The sequence below is a fragment of the Theobroma cacao genome, chromosome 6 (assembly GCF_053813885.1).
Source record: "Theobroma cacao isolate CCN51 chromosome 6, ASM5381388v1, whole genome shotgun sequence".
Classification (NCBI taxonomy): Eukaryota; Viridiplantae; Streptophyta; class Magnoliopsida; order Malvales; family Malvaceae; genus Theobroma; species Theobroma cacao.
Window position 1 is genome coordinate 26,408,480 of NC_142644.1, and position 19,184 is coordinate 26,427,663.

The 19,184-nt window shown below is 33.5% G+C and overlaps 3 protein-coding genes across 3 annotated transcripts; 1 reads left to right on the forward strand and 2 right to left on the reverse strand.

Moving 5' to 3' along the window:
- The first annotated feature begins 2,943 nt into the window (after positions 1 to 2,943).
- On the forward strand, positions 2,944 to 5,738 carry LOC108662373 (uncharacterized). The gene is made up of 2 exons (XM_088807717.1): positions 2,944 to 3,372; positions 5,313 to 5,738. Exons 1-2 carry the CDS (start codon positions 3,291 to 3,293, stop codon positions 5,507 to 5,509), a joined length of 279 nt encoding a protein of 92 aa, XP_088663843.1. The 5' UTR covers positions 2,944 to 3,290; the 3' UTR covers positions 5,510 to 5,738.
- Positions 5,739 to 9,691: 3,953 nt separating this feature from the next.
- Positions 9,692 to 12,224, reverse strand: LOC18596339 (uncharacterized). Its single transcript, XM_018122532.2, has one exon. The coding sequence runs from the start codon at positions 11,290 to 11,292 to the stop codon at positions 10,156 to 10,158; it is 1,137 nt and encodes a 378-aa protein (XP_017978021.2). The 5' UTR covers positions 11,293 to 12,224; the 3' UTR covers positions 9,692 to 10,155.
- Positions 12,225 to 12,999: 775 nt separating this feature from the next.
- Positions 13,000 to 18,337, reverse strand: LOC18596340 (putative glucose-6-phosphate 1-epimerase). The gene is made up of 8 exons (XM_007024750.3): positions 18,042 to 18,337; positions 16,578 to 16,652; positions 15,979 to 16,035; positions 15,735 to 15,895; positions 15,184 to 15,324; positions 14,513 to 14,615; positions 14,310 to 14,409; positions 13,000 to 13,515 (listed from the first exon to the last, which is right to left on the reverse strand). Exons 1-8 carry the CDS (start codon positions 18,132 to 18,134, stop codon positions 13,301 to 13,303), a joined length of 945 nt encoding a protein of 314 aa, XP_007024812.3. The 5' UTR covers positions 18,135 to 18,337; the 3' UTR covers positions 13,000 to 13,300.
- Positions 18,338 to 19,184: the final 847 nt, after the last annotated feature.

Genomic DNA, 19,184 nt, shown 5'->3' on the forward strand with positions numbered 1-19,184 from the left:
TAACATATACTACTATATTCACTTTGGTGGATACCATCAAATATTGTTTTTCTACGAGTAGTCGTTGATTAGACAATGAAAGACTAGAAATTGTCTACACCTCCAATTCTCTTGATGTTACAGCTCAAATTTTGGACGAAATTTAGGCCCATATATCAACTCATGGCATAAAAAAACCATCATATTAAAGTTATTCTAAAATCTTTGGCTTCGGGTAAAAACAATATTGTTTCAAATTGGTTGTCTACAACTAGGAGTTCAAAAGATTAGGTTCATTGAAGCTGTCGATAGCAGACAAGGGAGGAAATTTCTTACCCTCGTCACCAAAAGAGTAGTGAGAAGAGGAAAAACTTACTTGATTGGTTTGTTTTCACGTGAGGAAAACAAGAGAAATGGCACGTTCAACTTTGAAGAATACTTTTCCAATCAACTGACAAGAAAATAAAAACCCTTTTACAAGTAAAATGATTGATTTTGGATCTAATAGGCGCCAACTATTTCGTACAGTATTTGTTAAAAAAAATCAAATTAATAGTAATTATGGCTATTAGAATCAATGCCAATTTTAGGATTATAAAGTTTTTTTTTTCTTTGAGTTATGCTGGATAATATATTTTTGGACGATAATATCTTTTTTAAATTTGAATTTTTAACATAAAATGGTCGTTTTTATGTTTGTTTAGGTTAATAATTAGAAATTCTTACTTAAATTTAATTTAATTTGTCATTAAATGTATAAAATGAATAAATAGAAATAATTAATCGTAGTAAATTTAATCTTTCAATATCAAAGATTAAAATTTTACATTAATTAATCGACACATAACATTTATTTATGCTGCCGGGAGATAAGTTATGCTTACGTAAGATTATTTTCTTCTTCATAAAAATTTTGTTTTTTATATATTTTTTGTAGTAGATTTTCTAACACCTCCCCCGAAGGTAAAAGTCTATTCAAAGCCTTCCCCAATAATATGAATCAAAAAGAAAAATAAAAGAAAATGGTTTGATGGTTTTAGAATTTAAATAAGACGAAGGGGATATGGTCAAAAAGACAAAAGAATCCTATGATCATACATGTCCCAATTCCACTGGCCAAAATCTTTGTCAAAATGAGATCAGGCACGTTTGATCATCAATCTTTTTTCATGCCATATCCGTTTTCCTTATTAGCTACGTGGCCAAGATGCTTGCCGACACCAACCTTTCCTAGCCAATGGATTAAAAAGCAATTTTAATTTTTTTTTAATTTCTCAATTAGTTTTTTCCTAAAAAATTCAAACAACTAAACCGCCCACCCCCAAAGCACTCGATTGGACAGAATTTGAATTCACCTATCAAAGTTTGACGCGTTTTCAATGCTTAACTCAGATTGTAGGGTAAGTATCAATCAGTGTAAAGCTAATTAATGGTCTCACCTTTTATAAATCAATATTGAATTTAACAACTTATTATACTCAATCATATAAGTAAAATTTTAAAACAATATTTTATTATTATAAAATAAATAATTAAATATTATTAATTAACTTTAAATTAAAGATGCTTGGTAAATATGAGTAGAATATAAAATCCGACTATTCGATTAATTTAATATCAATTGCATGAAAAATAGGAGATACGCCCATCTAAGAGACCTCTTTTCAAAATAAAATGAATCCCGACATAAAGCAAAGGAGATAAAAGGTGAAAGAGAAGGTCCAGTTAAGATGAACCACGTGATGCTTTTTTAATTTGATAATAATGAGGATTTTTGAAGAAGAAATGGCTTTTATTTTTTTTTTTTTTTTCACTTAGATCAGGCATATGCTTTTCTCTTTGTACAGTTCGTTTTGTTCCCTAACAAATGTACAAAAACAATGCTGCATTCGGAATTTTGATAAATGACTTTTATAAGTAACTCCAATATGTATATATGACTTATTATATATTATGGTGGAGAGATTTCCATTTCATAATGTTTAAAATAAATTTGATACGGTGAATCTAAGGTTGAGTAGGGGCTTCAATTTTGGCCAAAAAAAAATTTGTTAGGAATGTGATAGAACTGATTTTGAAATTTTTTTAAAGATTTATTAGTATAGAAAGAAATAAAATATATGAAAGAGAATCATTACCTATGTCAACAACCATAAAATCTTTTTATTTTATATCCACAAAACACGTAGATTTAATAGCAAAATCTTTAATTACGTGCTCAAGAAATTATTATAAAGGAAGGATTTATATAAAGATTTTTAAGTCAAGTTTGTAAATTTATCTATTAAGAATATCAAATAAAAATTGATATGAATAAATTGATAGAGTTTAAGAAAAATAATAATAATATGTTAAAAAACCAAGGATGCTATTTACACACAAAATTTTAATTGATATTTATTGAACAGAAAAAATTCTATCATAATTTTTAATAAAAGGTAATTTGTATTTCAATCACGAAACCAATAGTATTCACGCAATTTATGTACATAAAATTTTCTTGAAAAACCTGGATTATCTCTCATTCCTTTAATTTCCTATTGATGTTCACCTTCATATCCCCTTTCATTTGGAATTATGTATAAAATAGTACTTTCTGGATTGACACCTAAGTTTAGCCTAAAAATCTTGCTTTTCTTTAGTATTAGTGCTTGCAAATATATTCCAAGCTAACTTTTTGCAAACCAATTAAGCATAAATATCAAACCGTCCCACAACAATCTAATATCCAATATTTGATAAGACTATTAAAAGTCCATACATTTTGTTAACTGTCAATTTAATGGAATAACAACAAAAAGAATATAAAAAAAAATATGAAGGAGATTTATTCTTTATTACTAGTATGGGCCGCCAACCGTAGGAAACCAAGTGTAGTCATGGTCTTCTCCAACCAAAACCAAACCCAAAACCAAAGTTACTTAAAATAATAACCGCCTCAACTGTATATCGGTCACGTGTCGGTGGCCCTTTGCCCTCTTCTCTCTGTAAAATTGTAGAAATACTCCTCCCATCCCACCACCACTTATAAACTCACTTTTCTCCCTCGAAAAAACATTAGCCTAACTTGGGCTTTCCAAGGATTTTATGGTTATGTTGGAGCTACTACTAAGCTCCTCCATGCTCCCTTTCTTCTTCATCTACACAAAGGCAAAGCTATAGCTTTTTGTTTCCTTCTTGTTTAATTCTCTTTGTATTTGTCGATATAGGAGAGAGGTCTGGCCGGGTTCAAGACGATAGCGTTTAGAATATTTGGTGGTGGTGGAAAGAGGAAGAAGAGCAAGAAGAAGATTAAAGTCAAGGAAAAATTCATGGATTGGTGGCATAAGATGATCTTCCCTGTCAGAAGAGTTTGGTTTGCTGTTTCTGCTCGTGTTAAAGCTCGCAAAAACGGTGCGTTTTTTTCCAACTCGTATAACATAACTCATTAAACTCTCTTTCTCTCTCTCTCTGTCCGTCCCTGTTGTTCTTGTTTTCCACGACCTTTTTGAAATTATCTATTTGTTCCTCCTCCTCCTTGTTCTTGTTATAATGAAAGTTTGGTTTATCTTTGTGTATTTGGGATTTTTCATTATTATTTGTCACCAGGCAACATAAAACCATGTAAATTTATTCTTTGATTCCTTTTATCTAGCTTTTTCCCTCACCTAGCTCCTACCTCTCTTTGTGTTTTTCGTTTTGCGTTTGGATGCAGCGGCTTTATTTCTTCCTCTGTTTTCATTTTTTTTCATGAACTTTACTTGCTAATTACTACTATTATTAGTGAAGGAGAGGAGATGGCTCTTTGAATTTTTGTTATTGAATTTATGTGTTTAGTTCTAAAGTGGTCCCTTCCTTTTTCATCAATCACAATTTCTTTGTCATTTTGTTTCTTTAATGCCAATGGTCACGTCAAGATTGTTGAATGGAAGGTCCATAGTAGATAAGAGTGCTATGTCTAGATATTTATTTCCAATTTTTATAATCGCTAACACCAATTTAGATGTATACACAAGTCTTAGCTATCTACTCTAAAATATAAAGAAACCCTTTTAATTATTTCGAAACTTTTAATTTTTCTTCGGTCATAAGAATGGTTAGGGCCCCATGGGGAGACCATGACCCCATCCTTTCTTTTTTTTTTTTCCTGTTTGAAAGCTTACTAATTAACCACATATCAAAATCTTGATTTGGAAGTCACTTAAGGAGAAAGATTAGTTTAAAAGATTATTATTATTATTATTCCATTAATGATAGAAACATACACTAAAATCCACCTCAAATAAAAAAAAATACATAATTTTGACGACAATTAAATATTAAAAATAATGTAACACAATTAAAACCTCTTTTTGAGAAAGTATAAAATTAAAGCGTTAAAAAGGAAGATAGAGGAAAGTTGATTGAGGATGTTTAGGAAAGTTACGATCTAATCTATTTATGTGGATGTTGTACGCAGCAGACTGCATAAATAATTATTTTATCTTCAATTATTGAGTTACATAAATATAACAAACAACCATATTATGCTATTTAATAGTGAAATTATTTAAATCATAAGTGAAACATGATTCAGATGACCGTACCATGTTGTCAACATTATTGCAAAAGGTGATATTGAACGGATTAGCCATTTTGTTTTTGTTTTTGTTTTTTCTTTTATGCATTTTATGCACATAAAAAATCAAGGATACACAGCTTTGAAAGATTCCATTAATGGTGGGCTACATCCACTAAACTAAAATCCACTTGAAGACAAAGCGTGTGACGTTATGGTAATGTATGAGAGATTGAGAGATTATAGTTTCTCATTGACTTTTAATGCTGCAATCCAAACCCGTAGTGTCCACTATGAAACCATGGTTTCCTTTACCCAAAAAACACACATAAATCTTCTTCGATTAGCAGAAGGAAAAGGAATCAACCCAACCTTTTTTTTTTTTTCAATGCAAGGTTTACTTACTCGTACAAGGTAAGCGGTACCAATGGTCCATGCGCCGAAAGGCCAGGATCATTATCTTTTTTAGTGCAGCTTTTTGCTCAAGTTAGCAATGGCCCGAAAACAACATATATCACTTTTTTATTTTAATCAGAAAGTTAGAGCACAAATGCAGCCCAGATAACTGATATTTGCGGCCAGGACCACTCAGCTAAGAGCATCACAATTAATGCTAAACATGACTACTGAAAGGATACTCCTAGGCCTTCAAACAAAGGGGGCAGCAATATCTCTACTTATATTCCTTGATTGTGGTTTAGTTTGTTTTTGTCTTATAGAATATGATAAAATATATTATCATAGAGAGGATTGGTTACTAACCTTTTTTCTTCATGGTGTTGCTGCTGGCATGCAGGTGCAGGGCTTTTGAAGCTTCATGATGATGTACAAACTTGTGGATACCAAGATGTGCAGGTGATGTGGGAGATGCTGAGAAGATCAGAAACAGAGCTGATAGCTAACAATGCCAAGCGCAAGCAACGACCTTTCTGGAGAGTTTTTGTGTGGTCTAACAACAGTTCATCCTCATCCTTCTCGGCAAATCATGCCTAACTTGATACCATTTGGATACTACTACTATTATAATAAAAAGTAATAATGTGTTCTCAGTGTCCTGCAACCTGACATTGACATCATAATTTTAGAACCGGACAGCCGACATTGCAGTGGCATGGTACAGAGCTGTTGCAACTATGTTCAAATCCAAATATAAGATGATGTATCACTATTACTTCTCCTGGGGGTAAAATATATGCTTTCAAACGACGAAGTCATTCTTGTATATCTGTGATATTTTGTCATGACTTGTAATCAAATTACAACACAGAGCTTCATCAGTAAGCTCAATTTCACTCACTGGTGTGGCTGCAGCTATCGCATGTGTATGTATCAGTGGATAAAGAAACTAAAAGTTTAATTCCACAAAATGAGTAACAAAACATGTTTGAACTTTGTCAATAGAAAATTATCACAAACAGCACCTCCCCACATCTGCAATTTGCACTGACCTTAGAGCTTATTCTGAAGTCTGAGCCAAAGGCCACACAACCATCATTTTTCCTGGAAACAACGGCTAGTGGATTGTACAACGGACGGTTGTGCTTAATTTTGCTCCTTCCTCATTGCATTAATAAAAGGAAAGGCTCAACGTATCTGAAATCAAATTAGCATGTATCATTGGGGCATTAACTACGAAAAGATTTCATCTTGTTGTCCATGCTATTTGATAAAAAACCCAAACCCTTGCTACACAATAAATGCAAATATTTGACTCAACATGAACTTGTGATCATAACATATTCTTACAAACAATTTAACATGACTAATAGAAGAAGCATAAAAATCATTTTCATGAAGCACCCAGACATTTAGCTATATATTTGTCCATTTACCTTTTGCCCCATGCCAGTGGCATTAAGGAGTAAAGCCAAGCAAGTACTACAACTTTAGGCCACTCTGTCTAATATAGAAAGGTTCTCTTCGGTATTGTGTGCCCCTTTAATGAAGCAGTCAAGCAGAAATATGCCAAAAATAGACAGGAACACGTTCAAGTACTTTTCCCTGTCCCTGTAGCCTTCCCGGTAACTTTAGGCTTGCTCATACATGGTTCTAGCATCCACCCTTAGAAAACACATTCCAGGTGCACAGACTTCCTTAATAGATCAACAAAAACAATAAACATAGCAATACCTATAAAATTATTAAAATTAAATTACAGACTAAGGTGCAATGTTCAAAAAGATGAAATAACGGAAACAAAAGAAACCACAATTTCAAAACATTGCAATCCTGGTCAGTTCAGGTCACCTGCCTCCTGCAATGTTATGATATTGGGAATAGCAAGCAATAATACTTCACAAGTCATTTACAAGACCAATGGAAATGTAGTGATTAGTGCTTTGCAAGGCATGTTACTGTACGTCTCCGTTGCAAGCACAATGCCACAAATAACATATGCAAAACTCGGACTGTTGCTATTAATGTAGCACAGAACCATTTTTTAGCTCTTTTATATTATTTTTGCAACAAATTTAAATGAACTTACAGCATTTAATTAATCTCATAGTTCTTCAATTTCTTGAAGAAGGATATCAACTATTATCGAATTTGTTGATCCCAAATAAATGTGATAGAAGGATGAATAACACTTTTTTACTCTTGACAAGATGAGGAACTAATTTAAAAAAGCAATGAAAATAAAAATACAGTAGACAATGCGCAGAAGTTTAGAGTGGTTCGGTCAAAAACCTACATCCACTATCTTAATTATCCAATCAAAAATTTTCTAAACTAATCCACTATAAACCGATGAAATTCACAAACTTTCACCAAGCTTTTACAATAGCTTTTACCAAACTCAATCAAAACTTTTCATAATAGTTTTTTCCGGACTCAACTATAACCCAACACCTAACTTTTTAAGGCTAAATTAGAACCTTTACCTAAACAAGCAATCATAGCTTGATTGAACCCCTTAGAGTGACCCTTTCACTCTAATAACATAAAGAGAGATGAAATAAAAGTGTACCTATGATCACAAAGTTAATTTAAGTCGTACAAGTTGAAGTGCAAAATATAACTACAAAGATAGGCGTTGAGTGTAGTAAAGTGCAGAGAGATTTTTGCTGGTTTTTTTTAGCTCTTTTTGTTTGGAAGCCTTCTATCCTTCATTTCTAGCCGTTGGAACCTTTTTCTTATACTTGAAGAAACAACTCTGATGGCAGTTTGACAGTTTTCTGGCCGTTGGAAACAGTTAAGAGTTGGTTCTAACTGTTAATCTGTCTTTTAGTGCAAACTTCAAAATTACAGGCAGAATGCTCTTAGTCGACTAATCGATATCTTAGTCGACTAAGTCGTCTCTGTCTTCTATTCTCAGTTTCTAGCAGTTCTAGCAGTGTGCACTTAGTCGACTAACTCATTCCTTGGTCGACTAAGTTGGTTCTGTTTCTCAATACTCTTCAGTCCGTCAACCTTTAATTTAAATCTTAACTAACTAACTCTTCATTAACCAACTAAGGGTCTTCATTCTTATTGATCAATTGTGACTTCTTTATTTCTATGCTCTTTGATATGTGCATTTTTAATGATTGTTTATTTATTTGCATATAATTTTACACTGCACACTCAAATAAAAATATTAGATACAAATGAAATGAAAATATTTTATTATCATCAAAAAACTAATGGAGCAAACAGAATTTAACTCTTTATCTATTTATGTTCTTTCACATACAACATCAGTAGAACTGATACTTCATTAGATAATTAAATATATTAGAGTTGTTGAAGATAATGCTATATCAGACAAGAACTCAAGAAACCATTTGTTTTAGGATAAGCAAGAGAATGTGGACTAGACTGTAGCATATAGAAGGTGAAACAGTTGGGATTAGAGAGTTTAATTCAGATACTTAAATGAAATTCTAAGTTGTAGCTGTGATAGGCTGACAGAAATTGTGATCAAGTCAAAGTGTGAAATCCTCATGCTTCTACCGTGATTGGTGTATTAGAAGAGAACATAACGTTTAAATGGAAAAATAATAAAAAAATCAGTCCAACAATGAGTCCGGTAAAAATAAATGCATGTTAAATCATAGATCAATACAAGAAAAAAGAATAGCCATAAATAGCAATGGCCTATTTTCTAATCACATAAAAATCATTATATAAGAAACCTTTAATCTGAGTGCTACAATTCAAACAATTAGCAGTAAGATGAGTGTTTTACCGTAAATAGAACCTCCAAAAATATCATGTCGGAGATACTTGTAAATACACCCTAAATGCTTTATAACATTGGGTATGTGTACCATGATATATTCTTACGAACCAAATTTCTGGAAAACTCTAATCTAGATTAAGTAAAATAAGAGGGTTGTGAGAATCCATGTCTCAAACCTCTGAAAGGAAAGAAACTCAAATTTCGGGAGCCACAGATACATTGATCTGGAGATTGAGCTTTATTTGCTATTTTTTTCTCAAAGCTAATTAAATCTAACTGGAAAAATGTGTTAATAAGCCTGTGGGAAATGAAGTCTTACACCCATTAAGAATCCAGGCAACTACTAGGCCAAACTGGAAAGTAAGAAACCCAAGGAACCTCCTACAGAATCATGAGCATTTGGAGCTTTATCACTCACTGTGGCTGCGATTTTTTATAAGATATCATTTCATTAGCACTGGATTTGCTTGATCTCCATGGTTCATATATTTCAAGGCTTCTAAATGACAATCCACATAAATAAAAGGAGTAATGAAATAACATTGGTCTACTCTCACGATTCAACAGGCATGCACAGCAATTTGAATATGAGGAAAACCCAGGCCCGGATATCATACCACAAGGGCTGGTAACCATCAGATCAAAGGGATGGTTAGGAGATGCAGAACATTTGGAGTAAATATTTTGTCTCTATAACATGTCATCTAAGCTGAAGAATAGGAAGCAAGAGGAATACATCTGATGAAAATTTTAATTTCCAGTCAATATCACCGACTCAAAGCACTTAAAGTACAGTTAAATAGAGCTAATCTTCATTAGTTCAGAAGAGCCATAACATAAAGTAATAAGAAGTAAAAACTTAAAAAAAAAAAGAAGAAAAAGAACAGAAAATCTAAGGTTATAATGTGAATTTCCAGCGAATTCCACATGATAACAATTAAATATGATATTTGTCTATAGAAAAGTTTCAAAGTCCTGGGTAAAATTAGCAAGAATGGTCAAGTGCACATAACTTTTGATATCAAGATTCCAACTGGATTTAAGTTTTGCAAGTACATACATTGGAACTTTACATCACGCAATTTTATCTTCCGACTAAGCTAAAGATATTATTCCTGCAAAACTGTTATAAAAGTTTTTCCTAATGGGCTATAAATTACAGAAAAAACTGGGTGAACCAAAATTATGCTAAAGGTACAACAGGGCAACCAAATATGGGTTTTCTTTTCTCCTTGTCCCTTTTGGTCAGTTGCCAACTTGCCACTAATTATGGTGTTAGGGATAATACTCTGCCCCCTTCCAATTCATCTTGTAAGGGCATAGTTTTATCCTAAAGGCAGCACACGGATCAAAATGGCCGCAACAGAGTATCTGATGCATCAATGATACCCAAGAAACATTATTGCTACTTTTGGGAACCTTTGGACCAGAAGTTACGAAATCAATTACTCTGACAGAATCACAAGTTCCTGAATTGTTATTCCTCGAATGAACGCATATATATCTTCTCAAGCAGTAATGGCCAGTCTTCCCCAAGTCCCTGTGGGTTCAATTCCATCGCAACTTTGAAATCCAGCAAAGAAATAAGTTTGTAGGATATCTGTCCATCTATCCCTTCTAAAGCCCTACTGCTATTTTGCAACTGATTATGATAACTTGGCAAGACACCATTAACAAGCTTCCCAAACAAATGGTGCTTGAGTGTGTTGTTTTTACTCAAATTACATCCATGCCTGGTTCCTACTAGCTCAATGCACATCCTAATTAAACTCTTTAAGTAGATATCCAACCCATTGCTCAATATATTGGCACAGTCCATTGACACACCTCCAAGGCCCTCCAATGCAGCTAGTTGTTGCATGCGTTCCCTCAGTGCCTCAGAGTCAAGCAATCCACCAGTATCATATGAGTTGGAATATCCACCACTTCTCACAGAAGGCAACGCCCTTCGGGCCCCTGAAATACTATCAGAAAATAATGAAATCCCAAGTGGTGCTTGCAATGAACTTCTAGCACATAACTCCTTTCCATCTTCAACAACCAATAGTTCACTTTTTTCTCTGCTATCTTCAGAAAGAAAACCACCAACTGATCCTTTTGTTAAAGGTAATATCTCAGGGTTGTGAAGCAGAACATCCCTTCCGTTATCTGCTTTTCCCAAGACTTCTTGATGATGCTGCACCAGCTTCCGTATATCATGACAAGTCAGCTTGCCATTCCCAGAGACAACATTTTCATTAGTAATTATTGATTCATGAGAAGCAGAATCCACCTTGGCATTAAGCCTAGTGGATGCTCTAGAGCTTGCTTTCCCAGGCAACAATAGAACATTCCCACTTTGCTGATTCTCATCACCAGTCACCGGCAGCGGAGGAACTTTGGCAAGACAAGCATTTTTCAATATTGAAGAGATTAAGAGATTGTGTAGTCTAACATTCTCTCTCCCAAGAACACGAAAACAGAGCTTATTGAACTCAATTTTGCTTATCTTTAAGTTCAATAGTTTATTCAAATAATGAAAGTATAGCTTCGATCTCTCCAGCCCAAGTCGCTTTATTAACTGAGCTTTCAACTCAATGAGATTGATCCGCGAATGCTGATGCGGTGGTTGCATTGTTCACCGATAAAAATCCATAACCAAATTATTTGACCAAAAATACAGATACGTACACCTTCTTTTAACCCAAAAACCCCAACTAAATTAGGGTTTCTTTGCTCCATTTCCAAAAACCCACTTTCCATAACTCTACTAAAGATGTTCCACTAACTCCAGAAAGACCCATAGACACCAATATAAAACGCATCTTTGCAACCGAGAGTAAAGCTCTCACCAAAGCTCAAAGATTTGAACTTGTCCCTCCAAATTCAATCAATCAAAATTCAAATCACAACCCAAAGAAAAAGCCAAACTTTCTACCACATCAACAAAAAAACCTCCTTTATTTTTCTTCAACTATAGATTGGACCACAAAATCCAGAAAAACAAGCTCAACCTCATAAATCATCTTCTTTATTCAATATAGAGAAGCTAGCAGCAAAATACCACCCTCAAAAGGCAAACTCTTTTACGAGGATCACAAAATTTAAGAAGTTAGAGTTCATGTGAAATTTTCAACTATAGCTTGAATTTCACAGGGAAATCGAATACAACAGAGGTTGCAAAGAAAGAGATGTGAGATTCCAGAGAGAGAGAGAGAATTTCGAAGGTAAATTTTAGTTGCTCTAACCTGTTTGGAGCTCGAGAAAGTGAAGAAAATTTCCTCCAGATACACAAAAGGAAAAATTCGTTTTGCTATCTTCCTTCGTACTCGAGCTTCTTGCTCGTTATATCTTCATTTTCTATTTCTGCGTCTCTCTCTCTCTCTGTCAAGAAAAAAGTGCTGCATTTTCAAAGCATTTTTTCCTGTTTTTCTCTTCCAAAAATCCGTTTGGGCTTTCTGGGTTTGAAATCGAAAGATTTTTGCAGATTACCCTATTTGATCGATTTTCTTGTCATTCTTTTTCTTTCTTGATTTTTTTTATATTATGAGCATAATTTTTTGGGAGGAACGTAGAGATCAATTTCACGTTGGTGTAAGGAACGTGAAACAACGCTTTATGTTTTGACCGGAGTAACTAATACGTGTTCAGATGGTATTGGAGGGTGTTGTGCACGGTCAAAGAGTAGGATCTGACGGAAGATGAGGATAAAATAAATATGTGATTACCGATAGCAGATAATTTTCGAACATTGTACTACTCATTATTGGCAATTCCATGTCTGACTTCCACCAAATATAAATTTTTTTTTAATATAAAGAAAAAATTTATTAAAGACAAAAAGATCGTACCAATAATATTAGTTTTTGCTAAATCAACTTTCTCGGGGCAAACAACATTGGATAGGATATAGCAAGAAAGAAATAATTATGTTAGATTATTCCATACTTTTATATTTAATTTATTAGACTCTTGTTCACACTTGTAGTTTCACAATTCAAGTCATTTAGTATTTTATGTCATTATTATTAAATTTTAGCAATGCATAATCAACATAAAATACGGAAATACCATAACTTTTCCGCCAATGAAATTTGCATCTAAGAATGTTCAAATAGAGTACCTTTCTACCCGAAAGACTGCATAGTTCCCCATGTTCATTAAAATCTTCGTTATTCATAATTACAACACAATTTGTTATTCTAATACTTTCATTAAGTTTCTTAGTTTCCTCCTCACAGTTCCAAAAAGTTATCGGCACTTGAAAACTACGAGTTGTTCTGTAATCTCACAAATGATTTTATTACCGAACTGGCAAGCTCTAATAAATTTGCTTGTACAATTTTCTGAAAATTATACTGCTATATCAATAAGAAAATGGACCTCAACATGCAACAACAGAGTATTTCCTAGAAACTAAATCTAAAAAATTAATGGACTAGTAATCAAACATCCAAAGAACCTGAATTTGCAAAATTACCATACCCTTTATATGAAATTCTCGGCACCATAGAGAATTTTTGCAATTAAAATGCTTTGGCTAGCACCTATTGTAAAGCCAATAGTTTGAGGCCCAATCGGCTGTGCAAATCTGATTGCTGTCCTTAAACTGTACAAAGAGATGCCCAAGAAAAAGCCAACATTCAACCACTACAGAATACTCTTCGTGGGTCGAGTTGTCCGCTACAGTAACTGGAAGGAACAGCTGAGAGCTCCTGCCGTCCTCTCCACTCTTCACCAGGTTTCAAGGTGATTGGCTTCTCCACACAAGCAGCCTCTACGCATAGCATATGTTTATACTCATCATCACCGAAATCAGGCATTGCCTTTGCTTTCTTATCCCAGGGATTCCACACAACTGAAAATTATAGGAACCAAATGTAACCGGCAATCTAACCATGATTTACATGCTTATCCAATAATGTAAAAGGAAAGATTAAGTGATACACAGCCAAGTAAGCAGTAAAGCTCTTACATGTCCAGTCAAAATGTTTTAAAATTAAAAAAGAAAAAAAAGTAGACTCTGTTGTTTGTAATACATATAGTATCACAGTTGAAGTAGCTACAATGGAACTAGAAATACTAGTCAGGTTCAAACATTCATTTGTATCCACACTCCATAACTCCACCAGCATAAAGCTTTCTTAGAATAATACACAACTAGATCAAGATGTTAAGTTAAGAGCAGTTTATATGACACAATTTTGGATGCCCTGCCACTGCATCATATGAAACAACAAATAGTTGTCCTTTGTTCTACACAATTCAGGTTATGCAAGTAAATTTTTCTCCATACCACTCCGACAAACTTTGCTTCCAAACAGGGTAAAAGAACAGAACTATTTTGAAAGGGAAACCTCACTACAGGTGGATTCACCAGGAGGGAGGGATGTCATGGAGAACAATCCCCTAACATGGCAAATAAAGTTAAAAATGGAGTTTTGGATACTAAATAGATAAACCTCATACTGTTTGTTACCTTTAGAGGCTCCAATGACTACTGTGTCAACTGATTCTAGAGTTGTTAACTTCTAAGATGAAGCATGGATCACAGATAAAATATTCATCTCTCCTATAGAAAATACACCTTCACACCATGACTTACATAGTGCTCCAAATTAGTGCAGGAGTATATAGAGACAATAAACTCACCAGCATCTGGAAGTCCATCCTTTCGCAACACAAACGTACGCTTCCTTTCATGGTCCAGGATGGCAATTTTTGTAGGTGTACTAAGATATACTTTATCCACCTTTTTCATCAACGAGAACAGTAATCATAAAACAATAAATACAAATTAGAATAAAAGAAATACAGGAAAAGCATAAGTCTGCTTATGAAAAGTTGACACTAACTTCTGACTCAAACGTTATTGCATCCCCTTGTTCAGTGAATCGCTCTTTGCTCTTCAGGTTATCCAAATAGTCCAGTGTCTCTAGGCCTTCCACTCGCACTTCACTAAATAAAAGTAAATCGAAAAAGAATTGTAAAGAACACAGAATGAGTATGTCCTAGTAATGTATCATAATACTAACATCTAGAACAGAGCTTTTTCATTCCATCTGTAATATAAACATTTTATTAAAAGGTGAACCTAATAGAACTTGCTTCTAATCATAACTTTAATCTCACTATACAATATTTCAAGATCAAATCATCATCTGTTGCAAGAATATTTAGAAAATCTATGTGCAATAGCAAAGCAAATCCATTTACCTAGCATGTAGAAGACTGTAACATGCATAAGTTTTAATCATATGTGTAACTAAGTTATGTCACAACTTTGATCTCATATTTATACTCCAGCTTTTGACAGTCCTAGTTCCTCCCCTTAAGGCTATAGGGTGATTTCTTCATAGAATGTTCACCAGAGATTGCATCTCACACTGCTTTCAACTCTTTAGAAAAAGGTAGCCAGCATTGTAACTAAAACTGAAACTAACAAAATTACAGATACATAATTCTGTGTTTAAATGCAGATTCCCATGAGTAAAAACCACACGATAGCAAGATACATATAATAAACCTGATATCAGTGACGAAAAAGTAGGTGTGATAGGCAAATGTAAATGTAAACGACTTTCCATCAGTGTTTGTATTTCGAATGCGGGATGTCAACATCAAATCACCTCCAGGTCCCAGAGCTACCCTTAACCGACACTCATACCTGCACATAATTGCATATTCCTTAATCCAAATTATAGGACTTCAGTATCAGTCTCACACACACAAGTAATGCTTTAAATGTACAAACCACATTCATAAACAAGTGACGCACAAATGTAATCAGTTAACCCATAAATCTACAGACAGAACACATTTAGGATTAATTTTAACACTAGATACTTCTTAACTCCAAAAAAACAGACAACCTAATGCCGTAATTAGAAAATTCCTTTTATGGCGAAAAAAGGAACTTTTATAGAGGAAATAAACAGCATTAAAATCTGGTCCAGACAGTAGTTTAACAATTATTACATGCCAGTTTAACAACTTTGCTTAAAGAGGAGCATTGACATTGAAATGCCAATTTAAGAAATGTGTTAAATAAATCAAAATTCATATTGAGTAATGCACCTGTGAGGCCAGATCTTCACATCTTCTTCAGAAGGCCTGAGGATTAAGTCAACAAAGGCCCTGTGAGAAGTATTTGATGGAAATGGTGGGGGATCGAGATCAACACTCCAAAATCGATTCCTTGCAAATCCATGTTGCTCAAGAGAACCATTATTTCCAAACTGCGTATGGCAAACAATTGACCTTGGAAACAAAAATATAAAAAATAGCAAAAACAAATAGATAAAAGTATTAAAGCACGTACTTGAGGAAAACAGATTGGTATACCTCCACGAATTGCCTTAGGAGGCTTAAAAGTAGTCTGCAGAAAGCACAAATTATTAATTGAGAGGGCATTCATAAAAATTTGGCAAATCTGTTCAAATTGCTAGTTTTCTTCCTGTATAAAATCCAAATACATCAACCATTTCAATTAAAGATTCTTCTGTACTTTATGAAAATTTAAAAACCTTATCCTTATCGAAAGGTCAGTATAAGTGACAGTCATTTTGACATTCCTCTCCTTCTGAAACTATCTAAGAACTCATATTGTCAAAAGTGCTTTCTGAGCACTAGCCTCTTAACCAAGAAGAAGCATTAAGTGTTAATCAAACACCCAAGAAAATACTATAACTTGTATGTGATTAATCATCACACTGCACAATTAATGGGGCATTTAGTAGCACGTAGTTGCCTAATAAGTGGGATAAAGCGATAACACCACTGCCACCACCAATGTGGTAAATTCATTTCATGAACTATTACATGCACATTTTAATACTATCTCTAATGATGAACGGTAGATCATTAATAACTGGTGAAGAGGTAACTTGAACGCATTAAATTCTTAAGCTAAACAGATACCTTACTACTAAGGAAAAGCAGCTCTTCCCCGTGTTCATTCTTCCAAGAAGTGACTTGACCTCCATACAGATAAACCTATTTAAGAAAAAAAAAATGGAAAAAGCAGAATGAACACAAGAAACTGATTTGTTTCCCAAGCATATTTTAATTTTTTCAGGTTTAAAAAAGAAGAAGAAGAAGAAGAGGGAAGAAAGAATAAATTGTACTAGTTAAGCGGCACTCATGACTTCCACAGTTCATGAAATAGGATTTCAAGGATACTAATTCCACTTTAATGTATGTTTAATAGAAGAAAAATCAATCAATAAAATTGTACATACTCAAACAAACCAATTAATGTTCAGACTGATATTAATCATTAGCAAATAATTGATGAGGTGCCATGATCTCAGGGATACCAATATGGATTACATCTATACACCCATGGTGGGGTTCGAAAAACTACACAAGTGGATTTAATCGATCATCACGTGTCCATTTAGCTACATATGTTAACTTAATAATTGAACATTGACTTCATTATTTATCATTCAATAGAAACGTTGTAAGCATATTAACTCACTTGTGGTCGTTTAAAACTCTCTCACTCGTGTATAGAAAATAATAGTCTTACTAACATTGCCATCATGACTTACCATTAAAAGAAATCACGCATGCACAAATGCATGCCAGAGTACACTAACAACAAGAAAGATAGGTGTTCTAAAACATCTTCTATACATGGCATAAACTCTTTCCACTTTAAAATATATCTCAAGTTTGTTCATGTGCCAAACAACCCTGCGAGTACTTGTTCCATAAACACTCTTGAGTATTCACGTAAACTAATAATTTCTCCCACCATCTCCACAAAATGTTCGAGAGGGAAAGTTTTCGCAAATTAAAACGTGATATAATTAGTAATCATGTGCTGAAAACTGCAGCTCAAGTTTGGTTTCACAAGAATCTGTCATACAATTTTATGGAATTGGTTAAAACACTTTAGCTTCCTTTCACTTTCACGCACATGCAAAAGTTTGGCTTCACAACAATCTTCTGCAGATATCTTCTTGATCTTCTTTTCACTATAAAACGCTTTTGGTCTATTTACCACTACGACAAGAGAAATCTTGATGAATTCTTCCTTAATCTAAAGTAAATGCAAGCTTAACGAATCATCACAAGATCTATTAAGCAAAACGGTTACAAGATTAAATCATCAGAGTTTCATAATACAGCAAACTAAGACAATCGCAAGATCTAAATCGATAAATTCAATAATCAACTAAACAAAATCACGCAAAACGCTTCAAAGAAACGATAATTTTTTACAATGCGGCCAACATGTTAAGACAGACTCGAAGATTTCGAACTAAAATCACAATAATCATTTCGTTTCGAGAACAGAGACAAGAATGATCCGATAACAAAACGCAAACGAGAGATCAGATAAAAAGGAAAGAAAGAGAGAATGAAAGGGAAAACCTCAGCAGAGCAACCACGAATCTCCCTTAAAATGACCTTGTCGAGGCCATTGACACCTTTACAGTGCTCGACATGCATTTTCTCTGCAGACATCTAAGGAATTCTTTGAATATCTATCTTGAGATCGAATCGTCCTTCCAAATGAGAAAGAGAAAGGAAGAGGAGAGAGAAGGACAGAAAGAGAAAGACAGAGAGAGAGAGAGAGAGAGCGAGAAGAGTATTTTGGAGGATTTTCGGAGGGGTCTACAACTAATTAAGGAACATCAGATTATGAGAAAGCTCTTACCATTTTCTGTCTATCTACTCGTACTAAAGTTTTTAATTTATTTTATTTTATTTTAATCCGTTTCCATTATCCGTGTTTTTCTGGTAAGTTTTATTTTCATTCGGTTTTTCCTTAGTTAGGAAATGACGGTGCGTGCTTGCGTTACCTTGACGTGTATATATATATATATATATATATATATATATATTCCTGATTATAGGCTATGGATTTTTTTTCCTAATATATATTTGTTTATTCGCTCTCCTTTTATCCATTTGAATTTATTTGCTTTGTGAAAAAGCCACATCATCTTGATTTAAAATAAGGTAACCTTATCTTCTCCGAATAGGTATAGCATCTGTCCTTCCTTTTTTGTTCTTAAATTCAAAAGGGTTATATTAAGCTCAATTCATCTACTCAATTTTATTTTTTTAAAACAAAATTCATAATTTCATGAAGATTATATACAAATAATACGTGTGGAAAAAGAAAATTGAAGCATAAAAAGATGGTTAAAAATGCATGTTGCTCCAAAGTCTACCTCTATTATATATGTAAATGACACATAAGAATAAAAATTATAATCGAACACATTTAACATATAGAAATACCACATAATTAATACATTTAATTATATATTATTAATAAATACATTAAATAATCAGGCTAAGTGTATAGCAATTCAAAAAAAAGAAACACCTAAAATGATATTTAAATTTGAGATTTATAACCTTTTATAGAATTAACTTACCCTTTATATAACCTTTTCGAGGTTCAAGTTGTTTTTACCAAAAAAAATACATGCTTTTGCCATCTATATCTTATATATTAGTTTTGTTTCCATTCAACATATAAAACTTGAGAGCATATTTCTATAA